Source organism: Crinia signifera, chromosome 3 (assembly GCF_055691185.1).
Source record: "Crinia signifera chromosome 3, ASM5569118v1, whole genome shotgun sequence".
Lineage (NCBI taxonomy): Eukaryota > Metazoa > Chordata > Amphibia > Anura > Myobatrachidae > Crinia > Crinia signifera.
This window is the reverse complement of record NC_139219.1, coordinates 220,657,693-220,674,378: the sequence shown is the minus strand read 5'-3', so window position 1 is coordinate 220,674,378 and position 16,686 is coordinate 220,657,693. Positions and strand designations below refer to the sequence as shown.

The following is a 16,686-nucleotide window of genomic DNA, read 5'->3' as shown; positions in this document are numbered from 1 at the left end:
GCCATGCCCCTTTGCCAAGAGCACACCCCCTTTTTGGAAGCGTGCTGTGGAGCTGTGCACGGGGGGCCTGCTGCCTGAAGTTGGAATGTTGAGAGGTGTGCATGTGCCCTCCAACTGAAGGACACTTTTGACACTGGTGGGACATGAAAAATCGTGACTGTCCCACAAAAATTGGGACAGTTGGGAGGTATGCTTTGAATTCAGCTGCTTACTAATGCAGCACTCCCATAGTAATGCCATTGAATGGCCCAGTTCCCCACGCATGTGGCCGAAATCATTCAAAGGTCTCTGACTAAACAGACTTATTTTCATCGGAGTCCGCTGAAGAGGGGGCGGGCGCTGATGTCATGTGATGTCAGTCACCCACCCTGACAAGGGAATGCCATGCCTGCGTTCCCAGGGGAACACCCAGCATTTTTATGGGGATGCCCATGCCCCTGCAGCTGCCCCCTGCCTGCCCCCAGCCCTCCCTCCCCGCAGCGAACTGCCCGGCGAGTATGTAACTTACCAAAGCTGTTTGTCGCCAGGTTTTTCACATGTGCAGAAATGCGCATGAGCAAACCCCGAGCATCGGGACTGGGGCGAATTCGGATTGCAACAAGTGATCATGAATCAGCCCCTCTGTGTAATGTATGCATTGTACGGATGGATCGGCCCCTCTGTGTAATGTATGCATTGTAAGGATGGATCGGCCCCTCTGTGTAATGTGTGCACTGTAAGGATGAATCGGCCCCTCTGTGTAATGTATGCATTGTAAGGATGGATCGGCCCCTCTGTGTAATGTATGCACTGTAAGGATGAATCGGCCCCTCTGTGTAATGTATGCATTGTAAGGATGGATCGGCCCCTCTGTGTAATGTATGCATTGTAAGGATGAATCAGCCCCTCTGTGTAATGTATGCACTGTAAGGATGAATCGGCCCCTCTGTGTAATGTATGCATTGTAAGGATGAATCGGCCCCTCTGTGTAATGTATGCATTGTAAGGATGAATCAGCCCCTCTGTGTAATGTATGCATTGTAAGGATGAATCGGCCCCTCTGTGTAATGTATGCATTGTAAGGATGAATCAGCCCCTCTGTGTAATGTATGCATTGTAAGGATGAATCAGCCCCTCTGTGTAATGTATGCATTGTACGGATGGATCGGCCCCTCTGTGTAATGTATGCATTGTAAGGATGAATCGGCCCCTCTGTGTAATGTATGCATTGTAAGGATGAATCAGCCCCTCTGTGTAATGTATGCATTGTAAGGATGAATCGGCCCCTCTGTGTAATGTATGCACTGTAAGGATGGATCGACCCCTCTGTGTAATGTATGCATTGTAAGGATGAATCGGCCCCTCTGTGTAATGTATGCATTGTAAGGATGAATCAGCCCCTCTGTGTAATGTATGCACTGTAAGGATGGATCGGCCCCTCTGTGTAATGTATGCATTGTAAGGATGAATCGGCCCCTCTGTGTAATGTATGCATTGTAAGGATGAATCAGCCCCTCTGTGTAATGTATGCACTGTAAGGATGGATCGGCCCCTCTGTATAATGTATGCACTGTAAGGATGGATCGGCCCCTCTGTGTAATGTATGCATTGTAAGGATGAATCGGCCCCTCTGTGTAATGTATGCATTGTAAGGATGAATCGGCCCCTCTGTGTAATGTATGCATTGTAAGGATGAATCAGCCCCTCGGTGTAATGTATGCATTGTACGGATGGATCGGCCCCTCTGTGTAATGTATGCACTGTAAGGATGAATCGGCCCCTCTGTGTAATGTATGCACTGTAAGGATGAATCGGCCCCTCTGTGTAATGTATGCATTGTAAGGATGAATCAGCCCCTCTGTGTAATGTATGCACTGTAAGGATGGATCGGCCCCTCTGTGTAATGTATGCACTGTAAGGATGAATCGGCCCCTCTGTGTAATGTATGCATTGTAAGGATGAATCAGCCCCTCTGTGTAATGTATGCACTGTAAGGATGGATCGGCCCCTCTGTGTAATGTATGCATTGTAAGGATGAATCGGCCCCTCTGTGTAATGTATGCATTGTAAGGATGAATCAGCCCCTCTGTGTAATGTATGCACTGTAAGGATGGATCGGCCCCTCTGTGTAATGTATGCATTGTAAGGATGAATCGGCCCCTCTGTGTAATGTATGCATTGTAAGGATGAATCGGCCCCTCTGTGTAATGTATGCATTGTAAGGATGAATCAGCCCCTCTGTGTAATGTATGCATTGTAAGGATGAATCAGCCCCTCTGTGTAATGTATGCATTGTAAGGATGAATCGGCCCCTCTGTGTAATGTATGCATTGTAAGGATGAATCGGCCCCTCTGTGTAATGTATGCATTGTAAGGATGAATCAGCCCCTCTGTGTAATGTATGCATTGTACGGATGGATCGGCCCCTCTGTGTAATGTATGCACTGTAAGGATGAATCGGCCCCTCTGTGTAATGTATGCACTGTAAGGATGAATCGGCCCCTCTGTGTAATGTATGCATTGTAAGGATAAATCAGCCCCTCTGTGTAATGTATGCACTGTAAGGATGGATTGGCCCCTCTGTGTAATGTATGCACTGTAAGGATGAATCGGCCCCTCTGTGTAATGTATGCATTGTAAGGATGAATCGGCCCCTCTGTGTAATGTATGCATTGTAAGGATGAATCAGCCCCTCTGTGTAATGTATGCACTGTAAGGATGGATCGGCCCCTCTGTGTAATGTATGCATTGTAAGGATGAATCGGCCCCTCTGTGTAATGTATGCATTGTAAGGATGAATCAGCCCCTCTGTGTAATGTATGCACTGTAAGGATGGATCGGCCCCTCTGTGTAATGTATGCATTGTAAGGATGAATCGGCCCCTCTGTGTAATGTATGCATTGTAAGGATGAATCGGCCCCTCTGTGTAATGTATGCATTGTAAGGATGAATCAGCCCCTCTGTGTAATGTATGCATTGTACGGATGGATCGGCCCCTCTGTGTAATGTATGCACTGTAAGGATGAATCGGCCCCTCTGTGTAATGTATGCACTGTAAGGATGAATCGGCCCCTCTGTGTAATGTATGCATTGTAAGGATGAATCAGCCCCTCTGTGTAATGTATGCACTGTAAGGATGGATCGGCCCCTCTGTGTAATGTATGCACTGTAAGGATGGATCGGCCCCTCTGTGTAATGTATGCATTGTAAGGATGGATCGGCCCCTCTGTGTAATGTATGCATTGTAAGGATGAATCGGCCCCTCTGTGTAATGTATGCATTGTAAGGATGAATCAGCCCCTCTGTGTAATGTATGCATTGTACGGATGGATCGGCCCCTCTGTGTAATGTATGCATTGTAAGGATGAATCGGCCCCTCTGTGTAATGTATGCATTGTAAGGATGAATCGGCCCCTCTGTGTAATGTATGCATTGTAAGGATGAATCAGCCCCTCTGTGTAATGTATGCATTGTACGGATGGATCGGCCCCTCTGTGTAATGTATGCACTGTAAGGATGATCGGCCCCTCTGTGTAATGTATGCATTGTAAGGATGAATCGGCCCCTCTGTGTAATGTATGCATTGTAAGGATGAATCGGCCCCTCTGTGTAATGTATGCACTGTAAGGATGGATCGACCCCTCTGTGTAATGTATGCATTGTAAGGATGAATCGGCCCCTCTGTGTAATGTATGCATTGTAAGGATGAATCGGCCCCTCTGTGTAATGTATGCATTGTACGGATGGATCGGCCCCTCTGTGTAATGTATGCATTGTAAGGATGGATCGGCCCCTCTGTGTAATGTGTGCACTGTAAGGATGAATCGGCCCCTCTGTGTAATGTATGCATTGTAAGGATGAATCGGCCCCTCTGTGTAATGTATGCATTGTAAGGATGAATCAGCCCCTCTGTGTAATGTATGCATTGTAAGGATGAATCGGCCCCTCTGTGTAATGTATGCACTGTAAGGATGATCGGCCCCTCTGTGTAATGTATGCATTGTAAGGATGGATCGGCCCCTCTGTGTAATGTATGCATTGTAAGGATGGATCGGCTCCTCTGTGTAATGTACGCATTGTAAGGATGAATCGGCCCCTCTGTGTAATGTATGCATTGTAAGGATGAATCAGCCCCTCTGTGTAATGTATGCATTGTAAGGATGAATCGGCCCCTCTGTGTAATGTATGCACTGTAAGGATGAATCGGCCCCTCTGTGTAATGTATGCATTGTACGGATGGATCGGCCCCTCTGTGTAATGTATGCATTGTAAGGAAGAATCGGCCCCTCTGTGTAATGTGTGCACTGTAAGGATGGATCGGCCCCTCTGTGTAATGTATGCATTGTAAGGATGATCGGCCCCTCTGTGTAATGTATGCATTGTAAGGATGAATCGGCCCCTCTGTGTAACGTATGCATTGTAAGGATGATCGGCCCCTCTGTGTAATGTATGCATTGTAAGGATGAATCAGCCCCTCTGTGTAATGTATGCATTGTAAGGATGGATCGGCCCCTCTGTGTAATGTATGCATTGTAAGGATGGATCGGCCCCTCTGTGTAATGTATGCACTGTAAGGATGAATCGGCCCCTTTGTGTAATGTATGCATTGTAAGGATGGATCGGCCCCTCTGTGTAATGTATGCTTTGTAAGGATGGATCGGCCCCTCTGTGTAATGTATGCATTGTAAGGATGAATCGGCCCCTCTGTGTAATGTGTAATGAGGTGGTGGAAAGGCATGGTCATAGTGAGGATGCCAACTTTCAATAGTAGGTGGTTAGGGCCGGGGGCAGTGCGCCCCATAGATATGGCCAACTATGCACTTATTTTAAACAAGCAAAGTGGGTAAATTACGTGCAACTCTGAATTGGCCCCCCAATATGCTTCTTTTGAGTGGCAAAGTGATGTAATTTAGATAAATGTAACATAGCTGAGAACTGTTCTGGAGAACACCTTACCTTGTGGTCTGGCTTTGGAAGTTATGCAGAATTGTTGAGCACCTGCGAAAATCTGCAGCTCTGGACAATGGGATTCATCTAATTCTTCCACAACTGTTAGAGCCCTCTGTAACCTCTGCTCTGTGGGCCTGACCTGAGAAGATGCAGCCAATAGCGAAGGTGTACATGTAACCTGGCTGTCTGCATTTCTTGAAGGTTTTACACTGTTAGCAACACAAGATATTTTTGGTGGTTCTTGTTCTTTAATCTTCTCATGTATTCTGTATGATCTTCTTAGGTCATCATCTTGTTGAAGAGAAGGCTGCCTCTGTAAAAGTTCCATACATCTGCAAATGTTTCTGTCCTTAGGCACCCTAGTGTGAGGCTCAATGTGCCTCTCTCTCTGCAGATATCCAAAAGGGGAAGGCTGAGAATCTATAACAGACATCTCAAAACATGTACCCCTAGTAAGGCAGCAGGCAACTGTAAGTCACTGTTCCAAACTCCTACTCATCCCAACTTGTACGCACAAGAGCCTGCGTCCAGTTTAGTCCTTAATATTTCTCCCCCCTGCATGCTGTAGTTTCCATCCCAACCAACCGGATCCAGCCTAATCCTCTGCAGGGTGCTCTCCGACCTGTCATCCCAAGAGATGGGACACAGAATAAAAGGAGAGCAAAAGTCAACCAAATTCTTGCAAGGATTATAGGAGAAACGAGACAGTGGACATTCTTTGCTCATGACGACTGTCAATCTTTTGGAACAGGCCTTTTCCATGCTTGGAGTTCCAAATCATACTTGATTATATTTTCAGTACATGATTCTCTAGCAGTTTATTATTATTCTCTTATAAAAAATATGTTAGAAACAGCAGCAAGTGTAGTATATAGCATTTCTTGATTTTCAGAGGGATTTTACACCGCTTCAAAGTCCATTGCTTGTCTACAAAAAAACAGAATGCTAAATACAGATGTCCTTACACCGTCTGCACCATACTAGGGAAATGCATTGCCTTTAACGCTATGTATTCCACAGAGTTTAATTGGGTATGTTTGTTTCTGCTTTGGTGTACCAGAATCATAATAAGGTCTGAGAATAGCCTGTTGCAATTAGTTATGCATTGCATTAGTTAGCTGGCTTTATTGGAGCCTGTATTGTGGAATGAAGAACAATACTGTCATTGAGCACACTGTACAGGAGTAGTTCTGGGAAATGAGGCGATGGTTGGCTGCCTTCTACCCCACAGACAGGCAATACAAGGAGAATTCACTGCAATGTTTACTTTGGATCTGATTCCAAATAAGGTTCTTTTTACCATCTGACAGCATGACACTTCCAAATGACAAGTCTCATGTTTGTATAAGGACCAACATGTTTCAGAATAGGATGGGAGTATTGGATTTCTGGGGATTTCTGCCTGGTGCTAGTGAAGTGAAATTCACATTGTCAGTGCCTTTAGTGATGCCAGATAATAGAGATGTACTGTAGTTATAGATGAAGGATACCAGCAGTAGAATTTATTATATTTAACACCATACGGAGCTTTGCAATGAAGATATATATATATTTCAAAACATAATAAAGATAAATGGCACTACTACTGTTGGTTTTGTGTGTAAGCACCACTGCAACTGTGGGCATTATGTGTAAGGGGCACTTTTTCTCTAGAAATTATATGAAAGGGGCATTATTACTGTGGTACTCTATATAAGTGGCATAACAACTGTGGGCATTATATGCCCCGCATGCTGGAACTTGTGGTTCTCCTGCATAGAGCAATGTTATGTATGTGAGATTTAACCCTATCAGGCCGGCATCCACTGGCCACGGACGCTGGTGACAGCCCCGGGCTTCAGCACTAGACAGATGAAGCCTGGGGGGGGGACCCCTTTATGGGGGGGGGCTCCCCACTCCTCCAGGTACCCCGTCCAAGGCTGACCAGCCACGGTGCTCATGTTTCAGCCGGGGGACCTTATATAAAAAGTGTCCCCCGGCCGTGGCATGATACCGCAGGCTGTTGGAGCCCGGTGCTGGCTTCAAAATATGGGAGACCCCCAGATTTTTTGTTGCCCATATTTTTGGAACCAGGACCAGTCCAAGAGTCTGGGGCTGGTTTCAGAAATACGGGGGACCCCTATGCTTTTTGTCCCTCATATTTTTGGAACCAGGTCCGGCTCAATGAGCCCGGGGCTGGTTATGCTCAGGAGGGGGGACCCCACACCGTTTAAAAACCATGCACAGATCTCAATGATCTGTGCAGGGTTCTGGCCAATTTGCATATCAGAACCTGGTCTAAATGTTTGGTGATTTTTAGACACATTTTCCCGAATTCGCATCTCATTAAATATGCGAATTGTATACTTTTCAATGGAAAAACATCTGGATGCGAGTTCCGGCGCGACTAAAATTCGCACTTTCAGAAAGTGGGATTTCACGGCAAAATCTGCATTTTTTTGCAGTTTTTCGCATCTCATTAAATATGCGAATTCAGGGAAAAGTGCGATTTAGCAAAAATCACATTTTCGCATCCTATTAATTGTCACCCGTAATACCAAATAATTTTATATATAGAAAAAGAGTAAAATTAACTTAAAATACCTAAAGTAAAATAAAGAATGTATCTACTGTACATAAAATATATACAACAGATACGTATAGAGTAGTAATTATTATAAAACAGTGTGAAATGAAGTAACTAATGGGGAGTTAAACCACAATTGTATATTAAAGCGTCCTGGTGTCCTAGCAGTAATAGCAGCAAATCTCTATACATCAAGAAGGTCAGTCCAATTCATTTGATCCTTTGCTGATTAAAATGATATGCAGAATGCCTATATTCTGTGTGTAAGTGAGGCTGTATCTGCATATGAAATAGTGTATTAATGGAAATCACTGTAACATAGCATTCCGTATGCAGGTACAGCCACTGCTTTGTGCTGGGTTGCAGTGTGCCCATGGAGGTGCTTAAAATACTTTTTTTTTCCCAGGAATTTTTTCTAAGGGTATAATGTGAATAATGTGAGGGGTAATGTATATAAGGTTCTACTGTGTGTTGTAATGTGAATAAGGGACACCATCGCATGAAGTTGCACTACTGTGTGGCATAATTTGAATTGGGGGTACTATTGTACCATGCCCCTTCCCAGCAATTGTATTGTACCATGCCCCTTCCCCTGTTGGGCTGCGCACCGAATATGTGCACTGTTTCTATTTAAAATATTGCGGGTAGGAGCACAAAAATGATGACTGCTATGATGAGGGTTAATGGTGCTGGGAAAGGGGAGCAGGGTCAGAGGTGGAACTAGTGGCGGTGCTGGGGGCACCAGCCAAAATCTTGTCTAGGGCATCATTTAGGTTAGGGCCGGCTCTGATAATAGATAGAATCTGGTTGGTTGCTATGGGCAACATCTCATCTTCAGGAGAACGCCCATATTTGTAAATTTACACCACTGTGTTAGATTGATTAAATTATCTTGCAAAATGAATTAAACAAACAGAAGGTTTAGCCATAACTATATTTTAAAATACTGAAGATGTACATTTGTAAATTTTAAATGACTTTTTATACCCTGCCTTATATCACAGCTACTGTACTGCTGGCAAAGTACCATCTGGATGATCTCCAAAAATGAAATGGAGCTGTACACTTGATGTATTTACTATGAGCAAAGAGACCTCTTTAGCAACATACATTTTTATTTAAAGATAAACAGTTAAACATAAAATAAAAATGCTGTAGCATACATTGTTTCTAACAGGTTATTTATTTACAGGTCCAATTCAACAACTTATAGTATGTAGTATAACATGAACTTATACAAAAGTGTATCCATCTGTTCAACATATGAAAATATTTAGTTCCGCTTTAAGATAGAACAGGGGGTTTGTAAGATACTCATCAGTTCAAGTAAAAAGAGTGCATGATTTGTCATTCTACAGACAATAGGGTAGTATTAAATGCCGGGGGTGAGCGGCCAGCGAGGGGTTAAATGGCGGGGATCACAGAAAACCAGCGATCATAGCTGTTTAACCCCCTCGCTGGCCACTCACCCTTTTCTACATTCCGGGGAAATCCTCGCCGTCACAGGACAGGGAGGATTCCCCCAAACAGCGAGACCCGCAGCTAATGCAGGGAGCCCGCTGCATTTAGCCACCGGTCTCACTGCTTCTGCCGCTGCATACACCGATTCCCCCTCGCTCCAAAGATGGAGAAGGGGGGAAACGGTGTATGCGGGGGGTCAGTTGAATACTGACCGGGCGAGCGGTGACAGCGAGCAGCCAGCCCTGCTCGCTGTCACCGCTCACCGACAGCATTGAATACTATCCGTGCCCCTATCCTAGTGCTTGGGGGACCAGTGCAATAACAACTCAATAGTGACAGAGCTGAGATTTCAGGGCAAATTAAAACATAACAGATACATAAGAGAAAAACTGAAACTGTTTTAGGAGGTGTCTAACTCCATAGAAGGCAAAGGAATGTTTTCAGGTGATGCAAATGATGCGATAACTGTTTATAAAGTCTTTGGTAGACCAGTTGTTATATATGTAGGTGAATTAATAGGTGAATAAAACACTTTAATGTTCACAGGTTCGAGTCATTCGACAGTGCAAAAATATCTTAAAATGTATAATCTGACACCTACAGTATATCACTGAAGCACTTGGAAAAGATACAGTATATTCAATGCAATATCCTCTCTTAACACCTGTTCATAAATATTCAGGGTACATGAGATTTATTTCCAGAACAGAACTCAGATACATTTTGCTTTTTGTGCATTTAAATGAGCACAGTACAAAAATCAAACGTACATATTAGATATAATTTTCATGTCTGGATTATGGGGCTTATATAGACCAGATCGCATGGCTGCAAATTCTCAGGCCTTGCGATTATCGATAGATTGCACATGCATACGGACCATGCACGAGGCCGTCCTGCGATAAAAGGCTGCTACTTTTTGGATCGCTGGATAAGCGCAGGCCTACCCAGGTATTTGAGGGGAAGTTCATGTGACATCAGTTTTGACCCCGAACAGCCTGTTTCTATTGTAGCCACCAAGTCCTGGGCTGCACACACACTTGAAAAATCATTAGATGATGACCGGCGTGCAAGTAGATTTACAGCTACTTGCCGATCCCGCTAATTTTTCTATGCCGCGTGAAGCAGATTGCAGGCATGCATGGGGTGGGATTTCACTCTGGCTGGCTGGTGTATATCTGATTGCAGGGCCCATTGATCAAGTCTGAATAACCCCCTCTACCCATTAGCAGTCTAGATTTGTCTTTGGAAGTAAAGGGAAAAAAAGCTAACTATGGGCTTGCCTGATACAGACCTGATTGCTGTGCAGTGATACTTTGGAGCCCAGTGATCAGGTAACTGCCGCCCCGCCACGGTTTCCTCCCACCCCTGTGCACAGCTGTGAATACATTTGCAGCTGCTCACACAGGGGAAAACCATTCACAATCAGTTACCATCGAACTTTCCCCTGTTCGCAGCTGATGTATAAGTCTAGACTTACTAATACCCCTTTCACACTGCAGCTCTTAAACGGTAAATTGCTGTTTTTTTAGCCGTTTAAAACGGGTAGAGCTGCAGTGTGAAAGCTCCAAGTGCTTTACCCGTTTAACAAATACCGGTATTTGTTAAACAGGTAAAAAGCAGGGTCCTACCCATTTCCGAGCCGTTTTATTGGCAGTATGAACGGCTCTATTTCTATGGCTTGAAACATGTTTCTTGGGGTTAAACGGGTTGAATGTGTGAATGGTACTTACATGCTAATTAAAACGGTTTGCACCTGCAATGTGAAAGCGGTTTAGTGGCTCAGACCCGTTTTAAAATACCAGGTCTTAAACGTTTAGGCAATGTGAAAGCAGCATAAGTGCTGTGATGGCCGTGGGGAAAAGGAGGCTGTTGCTAACATCAGCGGCCCTCTGTCCCCACGGCTGGGCAAAGCCTGCGTTTTCCGGGGCACTCGAAGAAAATGCTGATGTGCCACCACCTTACGCCCGGAGCCTGTCACTCAATTTGCGAGTCGCATAGATGGCGCACGCATGCACACTGCAGACCGTGAGCATGCATGGTTGTTCGATAATCGCTCGGTTTGTGAATTTGCAGCTGAGGGATCGGGTTTGAATCAGGACCTATGTTGCCATGCAAGGGAAGCAAATATCGTTACACTGTTACTGTTCAGGGTAAATACTATCTGCTTTTGAATGTAGTCCACAAATATTAGACAGCTTTATTTTTACACTGAAATTTAGATTTCAATTTGAACACACCCCACCCAAATCTAAGGGGGCATACACACGGGGCAATTTTAGCCCTATTTCTAAGCAATCTGACTAAATTGCTTAGTAATTAAACACAGAGCTCTCTGCGTGTATGTCCCCGAGTGACGGCAATGCGCTGTCCGCGTGTCACCATCGCCTGACTAGATCTTGACTACATGTAGTCAAGATCTAGTCAGATCACCAGTGTTCTATCCAGAGAACACTGGTTATCACAGATCGCCCATACACACATCGCTACGTGTGTATGGGCAATCTAGCCCCTAGGAAGCACAGAAGCGGTTTTCCTAGCCTGCATCACTCAGCACGCAGGCTACCAGCAATTGCCTCGTACGTACAGGGCTTAACTCTGGCTGCACAACACATGTTACATCTAACCAACCGGCAGTGCACATGGTTTTACCCAGTTGCTTACATCTTTACTTATCTTAAAAACATGAATCAGGCCCAGGGCTGCCATCAGGAATTTTGGTGCCCGGGACTCATTTGCAGTTCGGACCCCGGGCCCCCCCTCCTAGCTTGACTTACAGTAACCCAGCTCCTGCTCCCCCATCTCCTCTTCCGCTGAGCTGCAGCCTGTAGGTCCCTGAGCGCAGGCTTCTTCAACTCAGGATGCATGTGGCCAATTAAAATGCAGCACCCACTGGTGGCCAATCAGAGCGACTGCCAGTACGCAAGTTCTGATTGGGCTCACCAGCTGGTGCTGCATTTTAATTGTCCGCCGATGTCCTGGGTTGAATAAGGTCTGACCTCATTCTCTTCAGACATGTTGTGTCTTTTACACAGTGATTGCTATCTATGTACATGTTTCTAAGACTTCTCTTAACTTATTAGTTTGAAAAATATCGGGAACCTGCCCAAAACTAGGACAAAAGGCTCACACAATCATTGACTACTACAGGCTTGCCAGTAATATTAGAGGTAGACACAGTGAAAGGCTCATGGGCAGGTATTGTACAGCAACCCTTTCATGTAGAACCTTGGGACTGTGGTAGGTAGAGTTTAGGATCTCCAGGAAAAGGCAGCGCTGGTGCTTGGTTATAGTGGCCTGCCAGGAAGGTTCCAAGGGATCCCAGGATGAACAGAGAGAACATGATCAAGAAACAGACTCTGTCTATTACTCGACCAACCAAAATCCACTCCTCATTCGCCTGGAATAAAATAAAATTTTAAGAATTTAGCAAATAATTTCAATTCACTTCAGAGTACATCTTACTAGATTTATTAACCACACCAAATTATTCCTATGCATTTCAGTGCCGAAGCTTTTGACGTCATGATAACACAGTGAGGGGGCAGGTCTGCTGGCTCTAAGAAGAAGAGCACTGGCCAGGGTGGATTGGGTGGGATGTAATGTCATAAATGCCTTGGAAATGATTACCCTTTTAAGAAAAGTCAGAGTCCGGACGGCATCCCACATGGCGGCCAATCTCGGACTTCCTTACATCCCACCCAATGTTTGGGTCATTAGTCATTAGGTCGGCAGCAAAAAGGTTAACATGTCCACGGTCGACATTGACAAAGGGTCAACATGCACAAGATCAAAATGGGAAAAGTCCCCGTGAGTTTTTATTTTCATTTTTTTTTTTGGTAACAATGTCAACACCTGAGCATGTGGACCCCCAATTAGTGTACCGCTTCCCTCACCATGCTTCGGCTGAGATGGCACTTTACCTTCCCACTTGGTTAATGTCCTTGTACAAGTTGACCATTTGGTGTCATACGTTTGACTGTCGACCTAGACATAGTCTGCCTGCCATCTGGATAACACCTTTGAGGCACCCAGCAAGCCAAATGCAGGAGCCATGGGGCAGCAACACAGGGTGTAACTCCCAGAGGCAATGGAGGCTCCAGCCTCCGGCTGCAAGCACTGAAGGGGCACCTGCATGAAAAGCAGCACCTGTGTGATTCACAGTGGGATCCAAGTTTGACTGCTTCTCTGGCAATGGAGCTCTGTGGCGCACCTGTTAATAGGCTCTATACCAGGAACCCTGCTAACATCAGCAATAGGTGACAGGGTGGCTCCTGTCTGGTACCATTCAGCCTGTGCTGCAGCAAGCAATGCTGCTAGTCTCTGAGATGATCATATACAGAGGAATATTGACACACACCATATTTGGGGTGGGGGCACCAAACTCCATCTGCCTCTGGGCTACTTATGCCCCTGCAGCAACAGTGATACCCGGTCCCCCAGGGCCCTGTGCCCAGGTAAGCAGTGCCACTTACAAGCCCCTAATTATGGTCCTGTGTAATGTAAAAGAAGTGAATAGGCCCATTGCAGATTGCTGTAATTACGACTACAGCTGAAACTATAACTACACATAGGTCCGCCCAGCCATGTTAGTTATATATATGGCTTCTAACAGTATTGTATATTCCATGTTCCACACAATGAAAAATAATAGTTGACCGGTTTATTTCATATATTTTGTGGGCAATAAGCATGGCCAAACTGCAAAACTATGACAGGGCACAAAAGCTGGAGGGCAGCTTATTGCCCAGCCCCCAGTCTAAATGGAAAAAGTCTGTTGGTATGTTTAGAAAATTTAAAATTAAAAACTTCTATTTGTAGTAATAACATTTTTTGGACCATTAATATATTTTAAAAACCCATTAAATCTATATTATTTTGATTTAGAACAGGTTCGTGAATTTACATGAAAAATATTTCTTACATCCACAGTACAAATTCGGATAGTGATACCGCTTCCCGTTCCCTTATGATTTCCATGGGTACATTCATTTCACATTTCAGGAGACTTACGCTTTTGAACTGGTTTTTATCCCTCACAGCCCTGGCGATGTGGTTACAGGCTTCCACGCTGGCTCTTATCTCTGGGGCAGCTTGGCTCAGACTATGGATGAGATCTTGTATAGAGCCGTTTCCCATTTCTCTGCCTTTAAGAAATGAAATATTATGTCCACAAAGATTAATGTTTCCTAAGCTACCATTGGAACTGTAAATGTTTTGTTAAGCGAGATTCCAAAATACTGATGTGTAATTTACAGTATGTGTGAGTTTGGGATGGAGGGCCTGATTTACTAAGCTTCAAAAGTGATAAAATGGAGAGTGATAAACAGCCAGCCAATCAGCTCCAACCTGCCATGCCACAGACTGTGTTTGAAAAATGTCAGGCAGGAGCCGATTGGCTGCTTGTTTATCACTCTCTATTTTATCACTTTTGAAGCTTAGTACATCTGGCCCGTAGTCTTTAGGTTGACAATAACAGGGTGTACAGTTATGATGTTGGTAGGGGCATTAGGGGTAGGCTATGAGGGTGGGGGAGTTAGGCTGAAGGGGTTAGGGTAAGGCATTAGAAAAAGTGTTAGAAGTAGTTATAAGGGTTATGGGTTGATGGAGAATATTCACCGGAATCGCCATTCAATCAGACAATCACATGACAACTAGAACCTGAGAGACTCGACTGGAGTCATCAGGAGTTGGTAAGTCACTGCTGAGCCACCAGAGGCAATACACCAACCTTGTCACATGTTGACATTTCATCAGTGTCTACATGATGAATGCTAACATAGTCAATGTCAAGACATTAGGCCATACAGTATATAATACATATATACCTATTTTGTCAAGCACAATTTTCATTAGACCATCTCTCTCCTTCTGTTTCTCAAACATGAGTTCGCTCCGGGGTTTCCTCATCATGTACTCATCCGCCTTTATGATCAACCCTAAAGAACTGCTTCGTCTTGTGAGCGGAGCCGGTGCTGGAGTAACATCACTGTGGGGGAGATGCATTCTAAGTAGCCGTGGGACCTTCCTCAAGAAAAGCTGCAGGTTCAAAGAAATAGAAAACTCTATCAAATAGCAAAAACAGTGTCAGGGTCACACATCTAGAATAAATGTGAAGGAAAAAGGTAAATAATTATGGCTTCTATGCCTCCAACTCTAATAACTGATAGTAACTAAGACCTGGAGGTGTCACATAAAGTCAATAAAATGCTCCGCTGACACACAGCGGCCAACCAATCATATTCTGTATATTATATTCTAGATAGAAGGTGCTAAATAAAAAAGACATAGATTCTGATTGGTTACCCATAGCAACATCCCATCTTCAATAGAACTCCCATCTTAGTAAATAAACCCCATCTTATCTACAAAATAATAAGAATCTTAATTTCCTGTTCCTTAGGGCCAGATGTATCAAGCTTCAAAAAGTCAAGTGGAGAGTGATAAACCACCAGCCAATCACCTCCTACCTGTCATTTTTCAAACCCAGCCTGTAACATGACAGGTAAGAGCTGATTGGCTGGTTGTTTATTACTCTCCACTGTATAACTTGTTGAGGCTTGATACATCTGGGCCTACATCTGCCGTTGACCAAATGGAGGGTGACACATATGTGGATAGGATGCGGTCAGGATCCAGACAGAGAGAATACCAACAGCAAAATCCCAATACAATATCTGGATGGTGCTGTTGGCATAGTGATGGTCGGAATAGTGATGCCCAACCCACGTGAATTATCCTTATTACTTCCACAAATACAGAGTGATAAATTCTGGGAGAAATCAAAGGAAGCAGAGAGGGAGATGGGAGAAAGGGAGTGACATAGTAGATGGAAGAGGGGGAGAGAGGGATATGGAGGATGGAGACATGGAAAGAGATGCCAGGAAGAGGGGAATGGTGGAAGTAAAAAACCCTGCAATGCAGAGAATAATAAAGAGCGACCCCACAAATTAAGGATTACGAACATGAACATACAAATCTACCTCCATTCAGATACCAATAATTGACAATAAATTGTACTACAATATGCTACAGGTAAGAGTCATATAGATGAGCAAGTAGATGTGCAGTAAGGGGTTCAGTATAATTCTCGACAGACGTTTCACAATGGTAATTATACCGACACCCATTGACCGATAGTCAAAATACTGACGGTTAATATACAGATATTCCTGTTGACGACATGTTCAATTGATGACATGTTTAAACTACCGGGTACTTGTGAGTTATCCGGGCGCCCGATTTCAAAATCGGGTCGGATCGGGACATCGCATCGCATCGCATGCGACCATCGGATGCGATGCGATGCGATGCGATGACCCGATTTTTCCATAGGAATCAATGTTAAAATGGACTGAGTCCATTTTAACATGGAATTCAGTGGGAAAAAGGGGTCCTTTTCATACCCCTACTATCCAAGTGGGCATGGAGTTGGATATAAACCTGTGGCGAGCGTAGCGAGCCACCGAGCCCGAAGCGTGGCGAGCGTAGCGAGCCCCGCGAGGGGACACGGAATACCGTCCCCTCGCGGGGCTCGCTTCGCTCGCCACGCTTCGGGCTCGGTGGCTCGCTACGCTCGCCACAGGTTTATATCCAACTCCATGCCCACTTGGATAGTAGGGGTATGAAAAGGACCCCTTTTTCCATAGGAATCATTTTAACATTGATTCCTATGGAAAAATCGGGTCATCGCATCCGATGGTCGCATGCGATGCGATGCGATGCGATAT

The 16,686-nt window shown here is 44.7% G+C and overlaps 2 protein-coding genes across 2 annotated transcripts in view; both read right to left on the bottom strand.

Annotated features, from left to right (window-relative positions):
• The window catches only part of LOC146064235 (phospholipid scramblase family member 5-like), a 29,710-nt gene extending 24,257 nt beyond the window's left edge, over nucleotides 1-5,453 (bottom strand). Inside the window, exon 1 of the mRNA XM_083177482.1 lies at nucleotides 4,936-5,453. Within this exon, the coding sequence (XP_083033608.1) occupies nucleotides 4,936-5,362 (427 nt within the window). The 5' untranslated portion in view covers nucleotides 5,363-5,453. The remainder of the gene's footprint in view (nucleotides 1-4,935) is intronic.
• Nucleotides 5,454-10,916: 5,463 nt separating this feature from the next.
• The window catches only part of CHRNG (cholinergic receptor nicotinic gamma subunit), a 45,475-nt gene continuing 39,705 nt past the window's right edge, over nucleotides 10,917-16,686 (bottom strand). The window contains exons 10-12 of the mRNA XM_083177478.1: nucleotides 14,785-14,995; nucleotides 13,970-14,103; nucleotides 10,917-12,356 (exon numbers count right to left, since the gene is read on the bottom strand). Of these exons, the coding sequence (XP_083033604.1) occupies nucleotides 12,174-12,356; nucleotides 13,970-14,103; nucleotides 14,785-14,995 (528 nt within the window). The 3' untranslated portion in view covers nucleotides 10,917-12,173. The remainder of the gene's footprint in view (nucleotides 12,357-13,969; nucleotides 14,104-14,784; nucleotides 14,996-16,686) is intronic.